Here is a 23,642-nt window from a genome sequence, read left to right as displayed (position 1 = left end):
CTACCCAGCAAGGATTTCATTCAGATTTGACAGAGAAATTTAAAAATTTACAGACAAGCAAAAGCTAAGACAATTCAGCACCACCAAACCAGCTTTACAACAAATGCTAAAGGAACTTCCCTAGGCAGGAAACATAAGACAAGGAAAAGACCTAAAAGAACAAACCCAAAACAATTAAGAAAATGGCAAGAGGAACATACATATCGATAACTACCTTAATTATAAATGGATTAAATGCTCCAATCAAAAGGCACAGACAGGCTGAATGGATACAAAAACAAGACCCATATATATGCTATCTACAAGAGACCCACTTCAGACCTAGGGACACATACAGACGGAAAGTGAGGGGATGGAAAAAGATATTCCATGCAAATGGAAATCAAAAGAAAGCTGGAGTAGCAATTCTCACATCAGACAAAATAGACTTTAAAATAAAGACTATTACAAGAGACAAGAATAACACTACATAATGATCAAGGGATCAATCGGAGAAAAAGATATAACAATTGTAAATATTTCAGCACCCAACAGAGGAGCATCTCAATACATAAGGCAAATGCTAACAGCCATAAAAGGGGAAATCAACAGTAAAACAATCACAGTAGGGGACGTCAACACCCTACTTTCACCAATGGACAGATCAACCAAAATGAAAATAACTAAGGAAACACAAGCTTTAAATGATACATTAAACAAGATGGACTTAATTGATATTTATAGGACATTCCATCCAAAAACAACAGAATACACTTTCTTCTCAAGTGCTCATGGAACATTCTCCAGGATAGACCATATCTTGGGTCACAAATCAAGCCTTGGTAAATTTAAGAAAACTGAACTTGTATCAAGTATCTTTTCCGACCACAATGCTATGAGACTAGATATCAATTACAGGAAAAAAATCTGTAAAAAAATACAAACACATGGAGGCTAAACAATACACTACTAAATAACCAAGAGATCACTCAAAAAATCAAAGTGGGAATCAAAAAATACCTAGAAACAAATGACAATGAAAACACGACAACCCAAAACCTGCGGGATGCAGCAAAAGCAGTTCTAAGAGGGAAGTTTATAGCAATACAAGCCTACCTCAAGAAACAAGAATCATCTCAATAAACAACCTAACCTTACACCTAAAGCAATTAGAGAAAGAAGAACAAAAACCCCCAAAGTTAGCAGAAGAAAAGAAATAATAAAGTTCAGATCAGAAATAAATGAAAAAGAAATGAAGAAAACAATAGGAAAAATCAATAAAACTAAAAGCTAGTTCTTTGAGAAGATAAACAAAATTGATAAACCATAAGCCAGACTCATCAAGGAAAAAGGGAGAAGACTCAGATCAATAGAATTAGAAATGAAAAAGGAGACGTGACAGCTGACACTGCAGAAATACAAAGGATCCTGAGAGATTACTACAAGCAACTATATGCCAATAAAATGGACAGCCTGGAAGAAATGGACAAATTCTTAGAAAAGCACAACCTTTCAAGACTGAACCAGGAAGAAATAGAAAATATAAACAGACCAATCACAACCACTGAAATTGAGACTGTGATTTAAAATATTCCAACAAACAAAAGTCCAGGACCAAATGGCTTCACAGGAGAATTCTATCAAACATTTAGAGAAGAGCTAAATATCCTTCTCCCTATCCTTCTCAAACTTCCAAAATATAGCAGAGGGAGGAACACTCCCAAACTTATTCTACGAGGTCACCATCACCCTGATACCAAAACCAGAAAAGATGTCACAAAGAAAGAAAACTACAGGCCATTACCACTGATGAACATAGATGCAAAAATCCTCAACAAAATACTAGCAAACAGAATCCAACAGCACATTAAAAGGATCATACACCATGATCAAGTGGGGTTTATCCCAGGAAGGCAAGGATTCTTCAATATACGGAAATCAAATAATGTGATACACCATATTAACAAATTGAAGGAGAAAAACCATATGATCATCTCAATAGATGCAGAAAAAGCTTTTGACAAAATTCAACACCCATTTATGATAAAAACTCTCCAGAAAGTAGGCATAGAGGGAACTAACCTCAACATAATAAAGGTAATATATGACAAACCGACAGCCAACATCGTTCTCAATGGTGAAAAACTGAAACCATTTCTGCTCAGACCAGGAACAAAAGAACGTTGTCCACTGTCACCACTATTATTCAACATAATTTTGGAAGTCCTAGCCACAGCAGTCAGAGAAGAAAACGGAATAAAAGGAATCCCAATCAGAAAAGAAGAAGTAAAGCTGTCACTGTTTGCAGATGACATGATACTATACATAGAGAATCCTAAAGACTCTACCAGAAAACTACTAGAGCTAATCAATGAATTTCATAAAGTAGCAGGATAAAAAATTAATGCACAGAAATGTCTTGCATTCCTACACACTGATGATGAAAAATCTGAAAGAGAAATTAAGGAAACACTCCCATTTACCACTGCAACAAAAGAATAAAATGCATAGGAAAAACCATACCAAAGGAGACAAATACCTGTATGCAGAAAACTATAAGACACTGATGAAAGAAATTAAAGATGATACAAACAGATGGAGAGATATACCATGTTCTTGGATTGGAAGAAGTAACTGTGAAAATGACTATACTACCCAAAGCAATCTACAGATTCGATGCAATCCCTATCAAACTATCAATGGCATCTTTCACAGAACTAGAACAAAAAATTGCACAATTTGTATGGAAACAGAAAAGACCCCAAATAGCCAAAGCAATATTCAGAAAGAAAAATGGAACTGGAGGAATCAGGCTCCCAGACTTCAGACTGTACTACAAAGCTACAGTAATCAAGACAATATGGTACTGGCACAAAAACAGAAATATAGATCAATGGAACAGAATAGAGAGCCCAGAGATAAACCCACGCACATATGGTCACCTTATTTTTGATAAAGAAGGCAAGAATATACAATGGAGAAAAGGCAGCCTCTTCAGTAAGCGTTGCTGGGAAAACTGGACAGCTACATGTAAAAGGATGAAATTAAAACACTCCCTAACGCAATACACAAAAATAAACTCAAAATGAATTAAAGACCTAAATGTAAGGCCAGACACTATCAAACTCCTAGAGGAAAATATAGGCAGAACACTCTATGACAAAAATCACAGCAACATCCTTGTTGACCCACCTCCTAGAGAAATGAAAATAAAAACAAAAACAAATAAATGGGACCTAATGAAACTTAAAAGCTTTTGCACAGCAAAGGAAACCATAAACGAGACAAAAAGACAACCCTCAGAATGGGAGAAAATATTTGCAAATGAACCAAATGACAAAGGACTAATCTCCAAAATTTACAAGCAGCTCATGCAGCTCAATAACAAAAAAAACAAACAACCCAATCCAAAAATGGGTAGAAGACCTAAATAGACATTTCTCCAAAGAAGATATACAGATTGCCAACAAACACATGAAAGAATGCTCAATATCACTAATCATTAGAGAAATACAAACGAAAACTACAGTGAGGTATCAACTCATACCAGTCAGAATGGCCATCATCAAAAAATCTACAAACAATAAATGCTAGACAGGGTGTGGAGAAACGGGAAGCCTCTTGCACTGTTGGTGGGAATGTAAATTGATACAGCCACTATGGAGAACAGTATGGACGTTCCTTAAAAAACTAAAACTAGAACTACCATACGACCCAGCAATCCCACTACTGGGCATATACCCTGAGAAAATCATAATTCAAAAAGAGTCATGTACCACAATATTCATTGCAGCTGTATTTACAATACCAGGACATGGAAGCAACCTAAGTGTCCATCAACAGATGAATGCATAAAGAAGCTGTGGCACATATATACAATGGAATATTACTCAACCATAAAAAGAAACGAAATTGAGTTATTTGTAGTGAGATGGACGGACCTAGAGTCTGTCATACAGAGTGAAGTAAGTGAGAAAGAGAAAAACAAATACTGTATGCTAACACATATATATGGAATCTCAAGAAAAAAAAATGGTTATGAAGAACCTAAGGGCAGGACAGGAATAAAGACGCAGATGTGGAGAATGGACTCGAGGACACAGGGAGGGGGAAGGGTAAGCTGGGACGAAGGGAGAGAGGTGCATGGACTTACATATACTACCAAAATAGATAGCTAGTGGGAAGCACCGCATAGCACAGGGAGATCAGCTCGGTGCTTTGTGACCACCTAGAGGGGTGGGATAGGGAGGGTGGGAGGGAGACACAAGAGGGAGGAGATATGGGGATATATGTATATGTATAGCTGATTCACTTTGTTATAACGCAGAAACTAACACACCATTGTAAAGCAATTATACTCCAATAACGATGTTTAAAATTAATTAATTAATTAATTAATTAATTAATATATAAAATAAAATAAATTGAAATAAATTTTAAAAAGCTTATTTTTCCCCCCTTAGCGTACTGAGTTTTATTATTTTTTTAAATTTTATTTCATTTATTTTTTTTATACAGGAGGTTCTTATTAGTTTTCTATTTTATACATATTAGTGTATATATATCAATCCCAATCTCCCAATTCATCCCACCCCACCCCCCTGCTTTCCCCTCTTGGTGTCCATACGTTTCTTCTCTACATCTGTGTCTGTATTTCTGCCCTGCAAACCGGTTCATCTGTACCATTTTTCTAGGTTCCACATATATGCATTAATATATATTTGTTTTGCTCTTTCTTACTTACTTCACTCTGTATGACAGTCTCTAGATCCATTCACGTCTCTACAAATGACCCAATTTCATTCCTTTTTAAGGTTGAGTAATATTCCATTGTATATATGTACCACAACTTCTTTATCCATTCATCGGTCGATGGGCATTTCGGTTGCTTCCACGACCTGGCTATTGTAAACAGTGCTGAAATGAATATGGGGGTGCATGTGTCTTTTTGAATTATGGTTTTCTCTGGGTATATACCCAGGAGTGGGACTGTTCGGTCATATGGTAATTCTATGTTTAGTTTTTTAAGGCTCCTCCATACTGTTCTCCATACTGGCTGTATCAATTTACATTTCCACCAACAGTACAAGAGGGTTCCCTTTTCTCCACACCCTCTCCAGCATTTGTTGTTTGTAGATTTTCTGATGATGCCCATTCTAACTGGTGTGAGGCGATACCTCATTGTAGTTTTGATTTGCATTTCTCTAATAATTAGTGATGTTGAGCAGCTATTCATGTGCCTCTTGGCCATCTGTGTATCTTCTTTGGAGAAATGTCTAGTTAGGTCTTCTGCCCATTTTTTAATTGGGTTGTTTGTTTTTTTTAATATTCAGCTGCATGAGCTGTTTATATATTTTGGAGATCAATCCTTTGTCCATTGATTTCTTTGTAAATATTTTCTCCCATTCTGAGGGTTGTCTTTTCATCTTGTTTATAGTTTCCTTTACTGTGCAAAAGCTTTTAAGTTTCATTAGGTCCCATTTGTTTGTTTTTGATTTTATTTCCATTACTCTAGGAGGTGGGTCAAAAAAGATCTTGCTGTGATTTATGTCAAAGAATGTTCTGCCTATGTTTTCCTCTGAGAGTTTTATAGTGTCTAGCCTTACATTTAGGTCTTTAATCCATTTTGAGTTTATTTTTGTGTATTGTGTTAGGGAGTGTTTTAATTTCATCCTTTTACATGTAGCTGTCCAGTTTTCCCAGCACCACTTATTGAAGAGACTGTCTTTTCTCCATTGTATATCCTTGCCTCCTCTGTCATAGGTAGTTGACCATAGGTGTGTGGGTTTATCTCTGGGCTTTCTATCCTGCTCCATTGATCTGTATTTCTGGTTTTGTGCCAGTACCATATTGTCTTGGTTACTGTAGCTTTGTAGTATAGTCTGAAGTCAGGGAGTCTGATTCCTCCAGCTCCGTTTTTTTACCTCAAGATTGCTTTGACTATTTGGGGTCTTTTGTGTCTCCATAAAAATTTTAAGATTTTTTATTCTAGTTCTGTGAAAAATGCCATTGGTAGTTTGATAGGGATTGCATTGAATCTGTAGATTGCTTTGGGTAGTACAGTCATTTTCACAAAGTTGGTTCTTCCAGTCCAAGAACATGGTAGATCTCTTTGTATCATCTGTGCAATCTGTTTGTGTCATCTTTGATTTCTTTCATCAGTGTCTTATAGTTTTCTGAGTACAGGTCTTTTACCCTCCTTAGGTAGATTCATTCCTAGGCATTTTATTCTTTTTGTTGCAATGGTAAATGGGATTGGTTCCTTAATTTCTCTTTCTGATCTTTCATTGTTAGTGTATAGTAATGCAAGCGATTTCTGTTCATTAATTTTGTATCCTGCAACTTTACCAAATTCTTGATTAGCTCTAGTAGTTTTCCGGGGGCATCTTTAGGATTATCTATGTATAGTATCATGTCATCTGCAAATAGTGACAGTTTTACTTCTTCTTTTCCAGAGTTTGGTATATAAGCTTTAAAGAGTGCTTTCACATAAAATTTTTCATTGTACTGTGACAATAATTTCAGGCTTGTTACAATGGCTTAGTAAGACGAAAGAAGAAAAAGGTAGAATTGGGGTGAGCAATCTTTTGGTGTAGAAGCTTAGGTGAATGGTATAGAGACATTCTTGTGTCTTAGATTTTTCTGTAAAGGATGATGACTATATTAAATAAAGTCTTAAACAAAGTCAGGTCAATTGGATGATGGAGTTTGAGTCCCAAAAAAGAGAAAACAGAACAGAATAGTTGAAATGAGGACTTCAGTGATGAGTAACAAAATTTCATAGTGTGGAATCTCTCCTCTTTCATTTGTCAGGTTTCCAGGTGAACGTTTTCTCTAACCATGAGACAGGCTTTGCTTTTTATACTCTAATAAAATGTGTCCTAGGTTAAGATCTGGGGGATTGGTGTGTTCCAGAGATTCACTCCCCCACAGATTTTCTACCTTGCAATTTTAGCACAATAAGGGCAATGGAATTGTCTGTGAGACATGAGCCTGTTAAATAAATCCACAGACTGTATATCCTCAGCCTCTTATAAGCTAAAAGAATCTTTTTTTTTTTTCCTTCAAGTCTGCATTTATGCATGGCAATCCTCAAAGATGTTTCATGAGTCCGCAGGGGCACACAAAAGTCAAGACTACTTTTCAACAGAAAAATAATATTTCTGAGGGTTCTGAATTATGCAAAGAGGTAAGTAATTCAGAGATTTTTTCTGACACATATAAACAGCCAGACACAAACAGATAAAATAAGGGTCTTTCTGAAATGAGCACTTGCTCTCTACAGATTATCATCCTTTGATTCTAGACCTTGACACTTTGCAGTACTTACCAGCTGCCACAATAACATACCAGTTCTTTGGAGGAACTCACGTGGATATCTACATTTTACCTACATGAATTGGGCGAGCAGCCAGTTCCATTAGCAAGTCAACCCTTTGGGAAAAATTCTTGTATTCTTCCTGAAGTGTTTGAGAGTCTTATTTACACAATTGTACTCTTAGATACAATGAAATCATGGTACGATTGCTCTTAGTATAATGGTGTCTAACCTGGCTTCCTTTTGTCTTACAATCAGAGAAAAATAGAATTTTAAGTAAAACCTATTAGCCATTTATACCGTCATCTGCAGAATTCTTCTTTTACGTACAAACAAAAAATCATGATGGAACTGCATTCTATGTTCTAATCTAGTTCTTTTTGTCTTATATTCAAGAGAGAAAGTAAAAAGAATTTAAATAAATTTAGTTTATAACTGAAACCATTTCATCCCTAAATTCCTTCTATTATATAAATGTATGGTACCAATCAAAGGGGAGCAATATTTACGTGAATGTTTTCTCTAACCATTGTAACCACAATGGTTACATGAGGTGCTCATTTATTGCCTAAAACTATAGTATATTACTCTCAAATCAATTTGGAAAATGTACAGTTAGAGTACACAATTGTTATGAACTGTTTATTTTTGTTTATTTGAAATATTTGGTAAACGCCTTGAAAATAAATACTAATCATGTCTATTCAGACCCATAAGGTGCTAAGGAGTCCGTTTAAGAATTCCAAAAAAATGCCTTAATACTTCTAAAAGTTTTATTGACTTATTGACTCATTATGAACTAATCTTTGTCTCTGAGAATCAGCTAAACTATTTTCTAATTTATGTTGAAAATCACATTAATAAATACTGTTCCTTTAAAATAGATGCAAATAACAAGCTTGTTTATTTTCTATAGGAAGAGAGAGTTTCTATTCCTCTGTAAAAGAGGGTAGAAGTTATGTTTTTCTGTGTTTTTTTTAAATTAAACTTTATCTTGAGATGCTTGTCGATTCACATGTTGTTGTCAGAAATAAGACAGAGATATCCCAGGAACTCTTTTCCCAGTTTCCCCCATGACAACATCTTATGAAAATATAGTAAATCATCACGATCATACTATCAGCATTGGTATAGTCAAGATACAGAACATTCATCACCACAAGGGTCCCTCCTGTTGTCCTTTTTACTGCCGCACACTGTTTTCTTCTCCCACACCCTCCTTAACCTCTAGTGACCATTCATCTCTCCTCCATTTCTACAATTTTGTCATGTGAAAAATGTTCTAATAGTGGAATCATCTGGAATGTGACATTTTGGTATTGGCTTTTTTTCACTCAGCATAATTCTCTTGAGGGACTTCCCTGGTGGTGCAGTGGTTAAGACCCCGCAGTCCCGATGCAGGGGGCCCGGGTTTGATCCCTGGTCAGGGAACTAGATACCACATGCATGCCGCAACTAAGAGTTTGCATGCCGCAACTAAGGAACCTGCCTACCGCAACTAAGGAGCTGGCTAGCCACAACTGAGGAGCCTGCCTGCCGCAACTAAAACCCTGTGCAACCAAATTAATTAAGTAATTAAGTAATTAATTAAATATAAAAAAATGATAATTCTCTTGAGATCCATCCAAAATGTTGTGTATATCAACAGTTGTTGGGTTTTTTTAATCACTGAGTATGGTATGGATGGACCACAGTTTGTGCAATCATTCACCTGTTGAAGGACATCAGGATTGTTTTCATTTTTTGGCTAATATGAATGAAGCTGCTATAAACATTCGTGTATTGGTTTTTGTGTCATATGGTAAATGCAAGTTTAGCTTTTTAAGAAACCATCACACTCTCCTCCAGAGTGGCTGTACAGTTTTATATTCCCACTAGCAATATATCAATGACTCAGTTTCTCCACATCCTCACCAGCATTTAGTGTTGTCACTATTTTATATTTTAATCTTTTACCTATCTTAGTGGTTGCTCTAGTGCTTATACATTCATAACTTGTCACACTTTGCTGGGGTTGTCATTTTATATGTTCAAGTAAAGTATAGAAACCTACTCTCTTTATGTCTCTTTATCTCTCTGTTTATATTTGTCTTAAATAGTTCCTCTACATACATTTAGAACCACATAAGACATTGTTATAATTTTTTCTATAATCCTCAAACATAATTTAGAAAACTAAAGAGGAGAAGGAAAGTCAGTTGTATTTAACGATACTTTTGCTTACTGTGTTCTTCCTTCCTGATGTTCCACAGTTCATTCTTCTATCATTTTCTTTTGTATTAAAGAACTTCCTTCCTTGATTCATTCTTTTAGGGTAGTTTTGCTGGTGACAATTTCTACTAGTATTTCTTCATCCAAAAATATATTAACTTCTCCTTTATTCCTTAAAGATATTTTTGCTGGGTATAGGTTTCTAGATTAAAAGTTCTTTTTTTTTTTCAGCACTTGAAGAATATTGTGCCACTTCCTTTTGACCTTCATAGTTGCTCATGAGAGATCCACTGTCATTCAAATTGTTTTTTCCATTATGGGTAAATTGTACACTTTCTCTAGCTGCTTTCAAGACTTTTGCCTTGTATTTAGTTTTCAGAAGTTTAATTATGATGTGTGGATTTCTTTGAATATATCCAATTTTGGATTCTCTCAGCTTCATTAATCTGTAAGTTTATTTCTCTTAAAAAATTTGCCAAGTTTTCAGCCATTATTTCTTTAAGCACTTTTCCCTACCTTCTTTTATCCTCTCCTTCCAGGACTCTGATGACACAATTTTTTTTTTTTTTTTAAAAGGTTTGCTTTTTTTTTTTAATAATTTTTTTTTCCCCTACTTTATTTATTTATTTATTTATTTTTGGCTGTGTTGGGTCTTCGGTTCGTGCGAGGGCTTTCTCCAGTTGCGGCAAGCGGGGGCCACTCTTCATTGCGGTGCGGGGACCGCTCTTCATCGCGGTGCGCGGGCCTTTCACTATCGCGGCCCCTCCCGTTGCGGGGCACAGGCTCCAGACGCGCAGGCTCAGCAGCTGTGGCTCACGGGCCCAGCCGCTCCGCGGCATGTGGGATCTTCCCAGACCAGGGCTCGAACCCGTGTCCCCTGCATTAGCAGGCAGACTCTCAACCACTGCGCCACCAGGGAAGCCCTGATGACACAATTTTAAGTGTAGTTTTATAGACCCATATGTTTCTGAGGCTCTTTTTTTCTCTTTCTTTTTTTAGTCTATTTTCTCTCTGTTCAGATTGTACAATCTGTATTGTTCTATCTTCCAGTCCACTAACATTTTCCTCCGCCTCCTCCATTCTGCTGTTGAGCCCATCCAGTGAGCTTTCTATTTGTTACTAAATTCTTCAGTTCTACGGTTTCCATTTGATTCTTCTTTATATATCTTCTATTTCCTTCTCAGACTTTTTTTTCATATTTCAAGCATGTTTATAACTGTTCATTGAAGCATTTTATCGTGGCTGCTTAAAATATCTGTCAGTTAATTCTAACATCTCTGTCATCTTAGTATTAGCAACTATTCATTGTTTTTTCATTCAGTTTGAGAACTTCCTGGTTCTTGGTGATTTTCTTTTGATATCTGGCCATTTTCTCATTACATTATGAGACTGTGGCTTTTATTTAAACTTTCTATTTTAGCTTTTTATGACACTGCTCCAGCTGCAAAAGGGGGGTACCACTTATTACTGCCAGTGGAAACAGAAGTCCAAGTTCTCCACTTGGTATCTGTTGACACCTGACATGAAGTAGGGACTCCTCATTATTGCTGTGTGGTAGTGATTTCTAGTCCCACACACAGTCTCCACTGGCACTGTGGTAGAAGTGGCCTGATGGTGGAACTCTACTCAATACTCTGTAAGGGCCTATATGGGAAAAGAATCTAAAAAAGAGTGGATATATGTGTGTGTATAACTGAATCACTTTGCTGTACACTTGAAACTAACACAACATTGTAAATCAACTGTACTCCAATAAAAATTTAAAAAATTTAAAAAACGTACACATGAGTAGAGTTAGGGGTCTGCTGGTATGCTTTTCCCTATCATTTGAATTTTTATAACATATATTAATTCTATAATCAGAAATATATAGCCTAAGTATACTAAAAGGGAAATAGTAATGTTGGAAAAAATTTAAAGGACATTAAGAAAATATCAACTTTCAAAAATTTAGTTAAGCAATACTTAACTTATCTTAGAGGAAGTTCAAGGAACATTCAGGGTATTCATAACACCCTTGTGAAGTTTTTAAAATTTCAAAATTTAGCAGGTTAATTAGAGATATGAGCAAAACAATATATAATATTTTTTTGAAATAGGTAAATATTCTTACAGATTTCCAAAACTTGAATTTGTTAGTCATTGGACATAGTTTACTTCGTCAGTGAAAGCTGGTTTTCACTACTCTCAAATTTTGAAATGTATATGGTGTATATCACTAAAAACATAGCCAATTAAATAATTTGGCTTTTAGGGTCATTCATTTTTCCTTAGTATTTACAACCTAAGCTATTAAAGTCTTAATGTCTCTGGTCTTCCAAGCTCAGATATTGTTATATCACGAAGATTAACAGGGGTAATAAACTGATGTCCTTTAATACTTATTGCAAAAATGACCTAGTTCATGAAAAGATGGTCTGCAAATGTGTATATACATTTTAAAGATCATAAAATTGAATATTTAATGAAAGGAATTTTTGACTATCCACCTGAATGAATCCTTTTATAAAGCAAACATTTCTATGTAAAACGAACAGTCACATTTTATATTCTACTTTGAAAGTCTAATTCATTATTACAAAGATAATAAAATAGAATAACTTTCCTCTAACACTAATTAAATATAATGAGGTTTCTCATATCCTGGTTGTGATGGTGAATTTTATGTGTCAACTTGACTGGGCCATGGAGTGCCCAGACATTTGGTCAGATATTAGTTTAGGTGTGTCTGTGAGGGTGTGCCCAGATGAGATTATTATTGGAATCAGTAGATTGAGTAAATCAGATACCTCTTCTCCCCCAGATAAGTGGGCCCCATCCAGTCAGTTTAACGCCTGAACAAAAAGGTTGACCCTCCCACGAGTAAGAAAGAATTCCTCCTGCCCAATAGCCATCTAGCTGGGACACTGGTTTTTTTTGCAGTCTTGGACTTGAGCTGAAGCATCAGCTCTTCCTGGGTCTCAAGCCTACCAGCCCTCAGATTGGAAGGACACCGTCACTTCTTCCAGTTTACAAGCCTTCAGACTCAGACTGAAACTAAGCTTGTTGACTGCAGATCTTGGGACTTGTCAGCCTCCATAATATGTGACCAATTCTTCGTTATCTATCTATCTATCTATTGGTTCTGTTTCTCTGGAGAACTCTGACTAATACACAGTCTAATAACCTAAACTGACATTAATAATATTAATAATAATACAACTCACGTGAATACAGTGAATTCTGCTCAAACAAAATCTTACAGAAATTCTCAAGTCCCTGTAATTTTAAGTTAGTCTAATTGCAAAGTTCATCAGTTTTAATATACACAACTACATTAGAACCTTATTTTCCTTGTATAAATTTGAATAATAAATGGAAAACTATGTAGAGGTGATTTCAGGGACTCTTGATATGCAGTGTGTCAGAACTGGAGGATAGGAGAAAGGGTGACCCATCATTTGAATAGGCCCTGAATACTCTGTTGCAAGAGCTGACAAAAACTCTTTACAAAGAAAAAATATCAATTCACTGTGAATAATATGTCAAAGACTAATATTTTATATTGCATACTTGTAAGTATAAGGAACATAATAACATGCACAGAAACATTGTTTATGAAGTAGGAAAAAATGTATAGCTCTTTCCAATTCGCTTCTAACAAGTATAGTGTGTGGCAGACATCTACTTTATAAAAATATATTTTAAAAGGAATAATACCATGATGAAACTTTGCTGAACAGTACAGCCATAGGTGTCTATTTTTACTAAATATTAGAGGAATTGTAAAGTCTTTTTAAGCTTGCTAAATTCAAATTGTACTATTCTTAAGTAAAACCAGTATATATAAGGTTCAAACATTTATTTATAAACTCCACAAAGTTCTTTTTAGTTAAAATGTATAAATATTACATACACACACACACACACACACTTTACTGCCCCAGTAAAATATGCATCCTATTATCATTGCCTTAACTGTTTAAATTATTGCAGATATACTCATCATAATTCATAATGGAAAGTTGTCATATTATTTAAGGTGATCACTTAGACCCTGAAGTAACTGCCTAATAATAATGATGACAATCATGATAGTGATGATGCTAATAAATGCTAACATTTAGATAGTGTTTACTATATGTTGTGCTCTGTTCTAAGAGTTTTACATAAATTAACTTAGTCCTCACAAAATCCCAATGAGATGGGTATTATTATTCCCATTTTACAAATGAGCAAACTGAAACACAGAGAGGCCATATTCTCTAAGTATATAACATACCTTTTAAAAACTTGTTTTGCCATAATTTGTAAGATTAAAAACTAGATACTCCCTAAATATAATATAAACACTCTTATTACAGAGAATTATCTAGATACTTAGAAATGAAGATTATACAACAACATGGAAAATGCCTATGATAAAATATTAAGTGAAAGAATTCAGAATATAAAATTGCATTTTCACACTGATTACAACTGTATAAAAGTCAGCCATGCACACAGTCGAGGGCTAGGAAATGTACAACACACTGCAGGACCTGCTGCTCCTCCAGGAACTCCTTCTGTCTCTCCTTCCCCTCAATGACCAGCCGGGCCATGCTCATTACATAGTCCCATGATTCACACTGAACCCCTGCAATCTGGGTTTTTCCAACTACAGTCTTGGCCTGGAGTCCTGAAGGTCCCTAATTCACCACCACAGTCACCAAGTCCAAAGGCTCTTTTTTTCATCATCCTCCATCTTTTCACAGCACATATATTCTTTACCAGTAATTTTCTTTTCCAAATTATCTTCAGAATTGTCAGTTGGATGGATGATGCCTCTTTTACTGGCTCCTCCCCTGCTACCCAACAGATTTCCTGTGCCACTGTCCTCTGCACCTTGGCAACTGCATCTGCTCCAGTAACCGCAATATTTACCTCCATGTAGGTAGTCCTCAAATATAAAGCAAGCCCTAAGCTCCACACCTCAGTACAGCTGCCTGCCAGCATCTCCCACTGGCATTAACTCTTGTCGTGGATGAAACTCCTCATCCTGCCCATGATCAAACTGCATCTCCAGACTCCTATTTCTCTCCAGGGCACCCTATTTTGCTCTAGATCTCCATACATGAAACCTCAATGTCACATCAGTCAAAGCTCTGTAAAATACAGCTCCAAACTCCCTTCTTACCCCATCTTCAGCATCTCCTCTAGGTTCTAAAAGAATAGGAACCTATGCTTGTTCCCAAGCACACCCTATGCTCATTCTCCATCTCCAGAACCCTATTCGAGTTTCAATTCATCCATAAAGTCTTTCTTGGTGACTTTCACTCAGATGTGTTTTCTCCACCTTTAAAATTTCATAATACTTTTATTTCAGTTTTCATATGGCAGTTATCATGTTTGACATCCTTATGTTATAGCTATTTGGTTGAGCTACATGAAATTGCTGATAGTTTTAACCTATATGGTTCAACCTAATATTTCTGTTGATTTTAGAGGCCCTAAGTAAACAGCAGTCTCTACAAGAGCAGTGATGAGTTTTGCCTTTCTTTGGGATCCCCTGAGAAGCCCAGAACATTGGAAGTGTTTGTCAAAATAAAGAATCTTAATCAATCTATCTATATATCTACATTTATATCTATATCTTATCCATATCTATCTACCTATCTATCTATAAAAATCAATTGTCTGTAGCAATTAGTGTAACCTATCAGCTCCAGTGGTAGAGGTGAGAAGCTTTAGAACCTGAAACTTCAAAACTTCTGGTAACATAAAATACTTTGGTTCAAGAAGCTGTTTTAAAATAATTTATGAAGGAAACATTCTTGGATTTAGAGTTTGGCAGGTACAGTAAAAAAGCTTTTTAGTTGACTGAAATAAAAAAAAAAATCAAAACCCTCTTTAGCACGGGCACTTCCCTTATAAAAACAAATCGCCCCAAAGCAAAGCACAGCAGTTTGTGCACAGTGAGCGCGTGCCTCCTGCCGTCACAGGAGGGGCGCTGGAGAAGGAGGGGACGATTTGCACTTCTATAGCTTCGTTTGTATGCCCAGATTCGAAAGCATTTCACAAAGCAGTAAACATCATCACCAAGAAGAGACAGTGACAGGATGCCCATAAAGTAGGGACTCTGAGTAGAGACATAGCAGCGCCCGCACAGCTGTAAACAGAAGCGCGATTCATCTGTGCCGGCTAAGAAAGGGGGAAAATGCATCCGCAGGGTTCTTCAGCATCACCTGAACCATCCACAGAAAGCAACTGGTTTCTTATACTTTCTCAAAGAATGACTTCAATCCATATTGAGTCCTATTTGCTGGCGTCCTCAACAAATTACAGGTCTCCACTTCTAGGTGACGGCACTGCTCATCAATCGCCTACCCAATTCTCCCCTTCTCCTACAGAAATCACTGTTGTGAATGAAACACCCAGATGAAAAGGATATAGCCCTTTGATGGTATTAGGAGCCGTGCGGTGCGGTGCCCTGAGAGCATTAGGGACAGGAGAGAAAACACACACTGCTCCCTCTCTAATGTTTCAGCGGCCCATTCTAGGGAAAATGTTACTAAAGCTTGGAGAAATTGAATACAAAGGCGGACTTTTGCTGTGCGTCAGTCTTCCTTCACCACAGCTTGGGCACTGCGATTCTGACGGGGCAGGGAGCTCTCAATGCTGCTGTGAACGGCCCCGAGCGCTGCACCTTCCCTACTGAGCCCCGGCAGCAGACCTAGCACCATCCTCCAGGGGTCACAATTGGGTTACACATTCCTCACAGCACAGTGACTGAGCAACCTGATTTGGAACAATTTCTTTGAATCCTTCTTCATTAAGATTCAAATGGAATAAGTAAGGTAGAAATTGAACAGACAGAGAAATTGTGCCTTGCTTCTCCTGTAGTCAGTAAACATTTATTCACTAAGCCCCGTTTGTGTGCTCTCTCTTCCCTCTCTCGCTCACAGTTATTCTTCCAATCCTCCGGGCTTGCTGTTTTAATGCATAATTAAGAAGGTCAGAATTAATGAAGCGGTATGGAGTAAAGTTCAAGGAATCCCCAGGCACTATTTATTCTATTAGATCTCAGGCATGAATGTCAGCTTGGCAGCAGAAGCAGCAGAAGCAATGGGGTTGGCTGCATCCCAGGAACGATCCACTAAGGGAGACTCACCCGCACTGTCAAGTCATTCCTAAGCTCCTTCCCTGCGAAAATCACACGCAACTGGTCAGCTGGAACCCCCTGTCGCTTAGCAACCACCTCCTTGAGCTGGAAGATGCTGGTGTCAGAATCGACCTCCACTGGGAAACCACGGCTGGAGTTGAACCTGACAAACACTGACCAAGAAAATTGGAGGGGAAGAAAAAAAAAGTAAGCATTACTCAAAGCCCTTAAATGGCAATAGCAACATTTCTAAACTGATTTACCCATCACCCACCCTTTGATGAATAGCATACATTTTCTTTCACTTAGAACATAAAACTGAATGCTATGGAGTAACATTTGGAGAAAAATGTAATTTCCCTGTGGGACTTCCCTTTCATATATTAGTCAGTGACCCGCAAACAAAATTGCATGCTCCCTTTGACATCCATCCTGGGAAACAGAGGGACTCGAGCAGAACACTTGCTTGATTGCAATTGTAAGATTCCCATGAGTTTATCAAAGAGATTCAGCTCTGACAGCCTGTACAAACTCACACTGCCTCTACAGTGCCCCTCTTAATAAAAAATCAAATACATTGTGTTAGCACCCATGGTATAGCAATGGAACAAAATCAAGCCACTTTATAGATCAGAGTGAAGACCCAGCAGAGCCCTAGGCACTGGTGGTCCCAGCCAAAAGGCTTCACTGGGTCTTATGGAAATATATATTTGCCCTTTCTTTTGAAACTAGTGATATACCCTTTCTCTTTCTGGAGCCATCGTCCCCTCAAGACCCAGGCTGGAACCTCACAGTCTTCTAACATGCCTTCTCACTGCCAACTGCCCTGCCACCTCAATGGCTCTCGCATCTGCCCTTTCCTTCCACTCCTTCTGTCACTACGCTCATTCAATCACATCTAGATTCCTGCAACAGACTCCCAGCTGGAGTCTTTTTTTTTTTTAAATAAATTTATTTATTTATTTATTTATTTTTGGCTGTGTTGGGTCTTCGTTTCTGCGCACAGGCTTTCTCTAGTTGCGGCGAGTGGGGGCTACTCTTCATCGTGGTGTGCGGGCTTCTCATTGTCGTGGCTTCTCTTGTTGTGGAGCACAGGCTCTACACGCGCAGGCTCAGTAGTTGTGGCTCATGGGCTTAGTTGCTCTGCGGCATGTGGGATCTTCCCAGACCAGCGCTTGAACCCGTGTCCTCTGCATTGGCAGGCAGATTCTTAACCACTGCACCACCAGGGAAGCCCTCAGCTGGAGTCTTAATATACTCTCTTCACCTCCGAAATGTCCTACACTGTTCTGCAAAGTAAACCGTATTAATCTAGAGCCCTCGCTGTGTCGTAGCCCTCAAACCCTTTAAAGGCGCAAATCTTTCAAACTAAATGCTCCCAAAAAACATGTAACAGAAAACGCCTGCCCCCACCTCTTGCCTCTGTTCACGTCACTCCCTTCCTCACCTCTGCCTTTTGAAAGCCTGTTCACCTCCACAATCCATCTCAAATGTGACCTCCTCCAAGAGGCCTCTCACTATCAGCCCCTCAAGACTGAGCTCACCTCTTCAGGGCTCCAGTGGCTTTTACTGTGTACGTCTTACAAGACTTGCCACATTTTCTCATGGAAGCAGTATAGCAGAGGTGACAAATACATCCTCCAAAGTGAGAGGACCTATTCACCAATTCCTGTAGGTCCCTTATCAGCTCAGGAGACTGGGGTAAACACATTAACCTTCACTCTTTAACTCTCAGTTCCCTAATCTTCAAAATATAAATAAACCACAGAGGGTGTTCTATGATACATTAATTAATATTTATAGTGCTTATAACTATCACATAATTACTTTCAAAAATAACGAATATTTGTATATGTCTTAGATGTTTTTGGTATATATTTTACCTCTTTAAAAGATTATACACTCCTCAAGGTCAGGCACTATAGTTTATTTTCTGCTGTATCTCCTTTAATTTTTTTAATAAATAAATAAATTAATTAATTTTTTATTTTTGGCTGCATTGCGTCTTCATTGCTGCGTGCGGCCTTTCTCTAGTTGCAGCGAGCTGGGGCTACTCTTCAATGTGGTGCGCGAGCTTCTCATCGCAGTGGCTTCTCTTGTTGCGGAGCATGGGCTCTAGGAGCGTGGGCTTCAGTAGTTGTGGCTCGTGGGCTCTACAGAGCAGGCTCAGTAGTTGTGGCACGTGGGCTTAGTTGCTCTGCGGCATGTGGGATCTTCCTGGACCAGGGCTCAAGCCCGTGTCTCCTGCATTGGCAGGTGGATTCTTAACCACTGTGCCACTAGGGAAGTCCCCGTATCTCCTTTAAATGTAGCATTATCACTTACTAGTTCTAAATTCAAACGTGAGATGGCCCACCAAATAATAATTATAATAAAATAATAATTACAATGTCAATAATATTCAAGCAGTTACTATGTGGTAGAAGTTGCACATTACATATGCTATTTTAAGCTTTCTGATGATCTGGTAAGGTCAGTATTATTATCCTTATTTAATAGAAAGTAAATGAAGGCCTTGAGAATTGTAATCACTTTTTTAAGGACATCAGCTACTTTGTAATGGAATCACAATTTAAACTCAGTTCAATCTACCTCTAAACCCCATTCCATTTACTATAACATGCTGCCTAAAATCGTCTCAAAAGAAAAGTTCACATTCCTTTTCCTTATGATAAAAAAATTACAAAACACAACAGCAAAAAAGTCTTTATAACATAATTCAGATAGCCTCTATACAGGTTAGCAGTAGAAAATGAGATTAAAAAAATAAAAGCTCCAGTGAAGAGCTAAGAGCAAACCACAATGAACAATATTTACAAGACACAATGAGATAAAAATGACACCAAACTGAGAGTAGATGCCAGAGATGACACCACAGGAGCAAAAACCTGACATATTTTACCAGCACAGAAAATATTTAGAAAGAGTAAGAACTGGAAGTGACAAAAGTGTTCCAAATAAAGAAAACTGATTGAAAAAAAAAGAAAAAAACAATTACAGAGGAAAAGGTGCTTTTGATATACTTTTAAGTAGATGCCATGTGACACTGTTGAAAGTAGAGGAGGAGAAATAAAAATGTATTGGAATCCCTTGAGGTATACTCCTGGCATCCTCTGATCAGAGACCATAAGACAAGCAATTCATCAGATAAGACATGACGACAAGTGAGTGGCTATAAGGGACAAAAGGTATGGTCCCAGTTGCAAACTGGATTTTCTAGTAGTGTGAATAGACTTTTTTTTAGAAAAGTAAAACACCATTGGGGAAGAAGCAGTTGAAAACTATACAAAGGCTACTAAAAAAAGGAATAAATATTCCAGGAGATCTGAAGTTGCTGATCTTCTCCAGGGGTTCAAATCATGGGAATTCCACCTTAAGCACAAGAATTATAAAGAAAACTAAAGGAAAAAAAATCTGCAAAAAACATTCTAGATAACTCTGTACCACTAATGAAATAATTACTATCTAAGAGCCTTTTTTTCCTTATAAATAGAAAAACGTTTGTGAGCTTAAGTTCAAGTTGGATAAACTGTACCAATACTTTATAAATGAATATTTTTGAGCAGCAAATCAGAAATATAGTATGAATTTTCTGATGGAAAGATTGATCAAATACATAGCAGATATTTGGCCAACTAAAATATTGGTATGGATAAGAACAAACATCTTAAAGTGACCTGATAAATAACCAAATGCCATTATGTGGAAAACAGCTAGTGTTTAATGGCAGTAGCATAATTTGCTGTGGGTCTCCATCTTTTTCTGACCCATGTGAGAAATGTGTATGTTCCGTCTGTTCAGTCCTGTGATTTCAGCCATGATTCCTAAAAGAGAGGAGGAGAGAAGCACCCAACCCTCCTCCTCTACTACCTCTTTAAGAGTCATAGAAAGCAGAATGCCCTTAGAGCCAGGAAAAAAGAAATTGGAATCCTGGTTGTGCCACTTGCTAATTTTATGACTTAGGACAAATTATCTGTTCACCTGGATTCTTAGCTTCCTTATAGGCTAAACTGGAGATAATGTATATAACATCAAGTGCCAGTTACAAAAGATTTGCTGAGATTATGGATGTATTAGGAAAGTTTGAAAAGAGTCCTTAGTACATTACCTTGTACTCTTGGTACAAGGTAAGTTTGTTTTGCAAAACTAGTTTCCTAATTTTAGTCACCTAGAGGAGGAGCACTCATTAAAGCAGCTTCCACTGTTTGTATTATAACTAAGATAGATTAAATAGGAGGTGAGAAGAGCTAAATTAAGTAGCTTATTTTTTTTATTTCTGCTCCTCTTCATGATACAGACAACTTCCAAGAACAGAGACATGATAAAGAATTTAGCTTATCTCCATGTTCTGAGATTTAATTATAAATTAAAAGTTTGGGAATGCTTGTTCTGATGACACCTATTACAGCACCAGAAATAAACACCATATCACGAAACATTATCCATTATGTGTATTATCAATAAGCACCATAATACAATGATAAGAAAAAGATGATGAGTCACATTCACACTTACTTTTTATGTTATCCTTGACCAGGGTTCAGAAGATCCAGAGGATAAGAAAGTAACTGGGAGGAAGGAGGGGAAGGAGTCATAGGTTCATGGCCACTTATATTTTTCTCAGGGCTATTCTACTTGTCCTGTCTGATTGGGGCTTAATTTTTTAGTTATAACTATAATAGTTTCATCAATGATTATGGTCCTTGTAGGATTCTGACTGCCTTGAAAGCAGCCATTCTACTCCTCCTACACTGAGACTAGTCACAGGATTGAGGTGGGGTGATTCACCCTCCCCCCCCAACTCCAGGTGTGAGCTCTCATTAATCAGCACAACCTCATCCTCTTTGTCACAGTGACTGGCTCAAAGATGGACATGAACCAGTCAGTGCCTGGTGTTCCCCAGGTCATAGTGATTGCTTCCCTAGAATAGAGATGATCCAAGGTAGGCCAATCCAGAGAAATCCAGAACTTATCAAAGGCTTAGTGAAGAAGTGATTTTAGATGGCATGGAATATCATGTGAGCTTAGACATTTTCGCTGAGAGAATCAAATAAAAACAGAGCCCAAGATAGACCATTGCCATCAGAGTATAAATGAGCCCATTGCTTTTCGAGCAAGACAATTCCTCCTCAAGAGAGAATGTCCTAAGCTCTACAGGATGTTTAGCTCCAGCTGCAGCCCAGTAAATATCAGGAGCGCACTCTAATAACCGTGGCAACAAAAAAGTAACCCTACATATCTCTGGTGAGGTAGTTTCTTCTTTACCTTTGAGAAATATCACTCTAGTAGCTTCTACCCCAAACAGACAAACCTTGTCCTCACATTCCCCTCCATTCACTGTCCCACTTCTCTGCACAGAATATTCTACTGTGAATTTCTTACAGTTCAAGCTTTCCATTTCTTTACTTTCCATTCTTTTATGAACTACTCTTGAAGACTGCTCTTGGTATGACCTCCACGTTTCCAGTCAATGGTTGCTTTTCTATTCTTCTCATATTTAGCCATTCAGGGACATTCAGTAAGGATCTTGTTCTAATAAAACTTTTTTTCTCTTGGCATACACCACCAAGCCCTCCCAGTTTCCCTCCTACAATACAGGATATACTTTCTTAGCTTCATCTATCAGATTCTCTTTTTTTGTTCGACCTACTGATTTTAGAGCGCCCAGAGGTCTGCTTGAACTCTCTTCTTTTCTGAGTGTCCTCCCAGGGTTGTATTATCCAAGCTGCATGTTTTATAATTCTTGGGCCATTTAATGTATTTCAATGGGGAATTTTCATTCACCATGATTTTTACTTTATATTTTTATTTTAAAATCCAACTCTCTCACAACTTTCAACCTCAGACCATCCTCAGAACAATGTGAGTCCATGGAATTATCTAATCCTTAGAACCAATTCCTACATTCTTCAAGTTATAGATTTTGCTCACAAGAACTACGCTGAACATGTACTTAACAACTTTCATATAGAAATCTCAAAATCCTTATATAAAGGTGAAATTAACCTCCCACAAATCACAAAGTATATCTTCAGTATTCAGAAAGTAAAATTTGTTTTAATCCTAATTTCTTGCATTCATAATTTAAACCATTTGTTAAAGGACTGCAGCATTATTAGGCATTTTTCATAGGACTCTGCTAGTAAAAAAATTTAATATATTTCAAATCATTAAAAATTAGTTTAAAAAATAATTACAAAAGAATATGTATGTGTATTCATATATAGGTACATATGCATGTATACATATGTGTGTATATCCAAATTAATAAAACTACTGTGTGTGTATATACTTTATATGTATAAGTATATAATATATACACATATAATATATATACATATACATATTAGTCCATAACATCTTAATATTAGTCTAAGAAACAATTATAAAGAAAAGATGTGTGTGTATATATATATAAATATAATATATTACATATATGTGTATATCCACACACATATATTTTACACAAACACACACACACATACAGTACTTTGTAAACCTAGGTAAATGAATGACCAAATTGGGTACTTTATTGTATGTTTTAAACTTGAACTTTAATGACTTTTTTCTTAAACTGAGAAAAGCACAAACTATGATTCAGCAAGAACATCTACAATGTAGGATTAAAGTAAGTAGGGGGTGAAGGTGTGACCAGCACTTAAAAATTACTAATATTAATATTTTAAGAAAATCAAACACTTGTTTTGAGAGAGAACCATTATTATATTCTGATTATTGCAGAAAAATAACAAATGCAAAATCACCAATTAAGGAATAACAGGCACTTGCTATCTGGTCATATAAGTAACTTCTAAGTTCAGAGGAAAAAGTTAGAAGAAAGGTAATTGCAACATCTAGTAAAGTTACCCTTCCTATACAACAGATATAAAGAATAACAACAAAAAATGTATCCAGGTAATGGTCTTGTGTAGGTGCATCAAATATCCTTAAAAGGACAAACTGTGAATATATTCTCTGGCCCTTAAGGATTACCTTCAACTGACAACGTAAAGC

The 23,642-nt window shown here is 37.0% G+C and overlaps 1 protein-coding gene across 4 annotated transcripts in view; it reads right to left on the bottom strand.

Moving 5' to 3' along the window:
* PRKN (parkin RBR E3 ubiquitin protein ligase) overlaps positions 1-23,642 on the bottom strand; it is a 1,291,417-nt gene that overhangs the window by 1,023,550 nt on the left and 244,225 nt on the right. For all 4 annotated transcript variants that reach the window (XM_007186087.2, XM_007186088.2, XM_028167433.2 and 1 more), the window contains exon 2: positions 16,638-16,801. In XM_007186087.2, coding sequence (XP_007186149.2) covers positions 16,638-16,801 — 164 coding nt within the window. The remainder of the gene's footprint in view (positions 1-16,637; positions 16,802-23,642) is intronic.

Source organism: Balaenoptera acutorostrata, chromosome 14 (genome assembly GCF_949987535.1).
Source record: "Balaenoptera acutorostrata chromosome 14, mBalAcu1.1, whole genome shotgun sequence".
Lineage (NCBI taxonomy): Eukaryota > Metazoa > Chordata > Mammalia > Artiodactyla > Balaenopteridae > Balaenoptera > Balaenoptera acutorostrata.
Note: the sequence above shows the minus strand (reverse complement) of the source record. Positions and strands in the feature narration are given on the sequence as shown.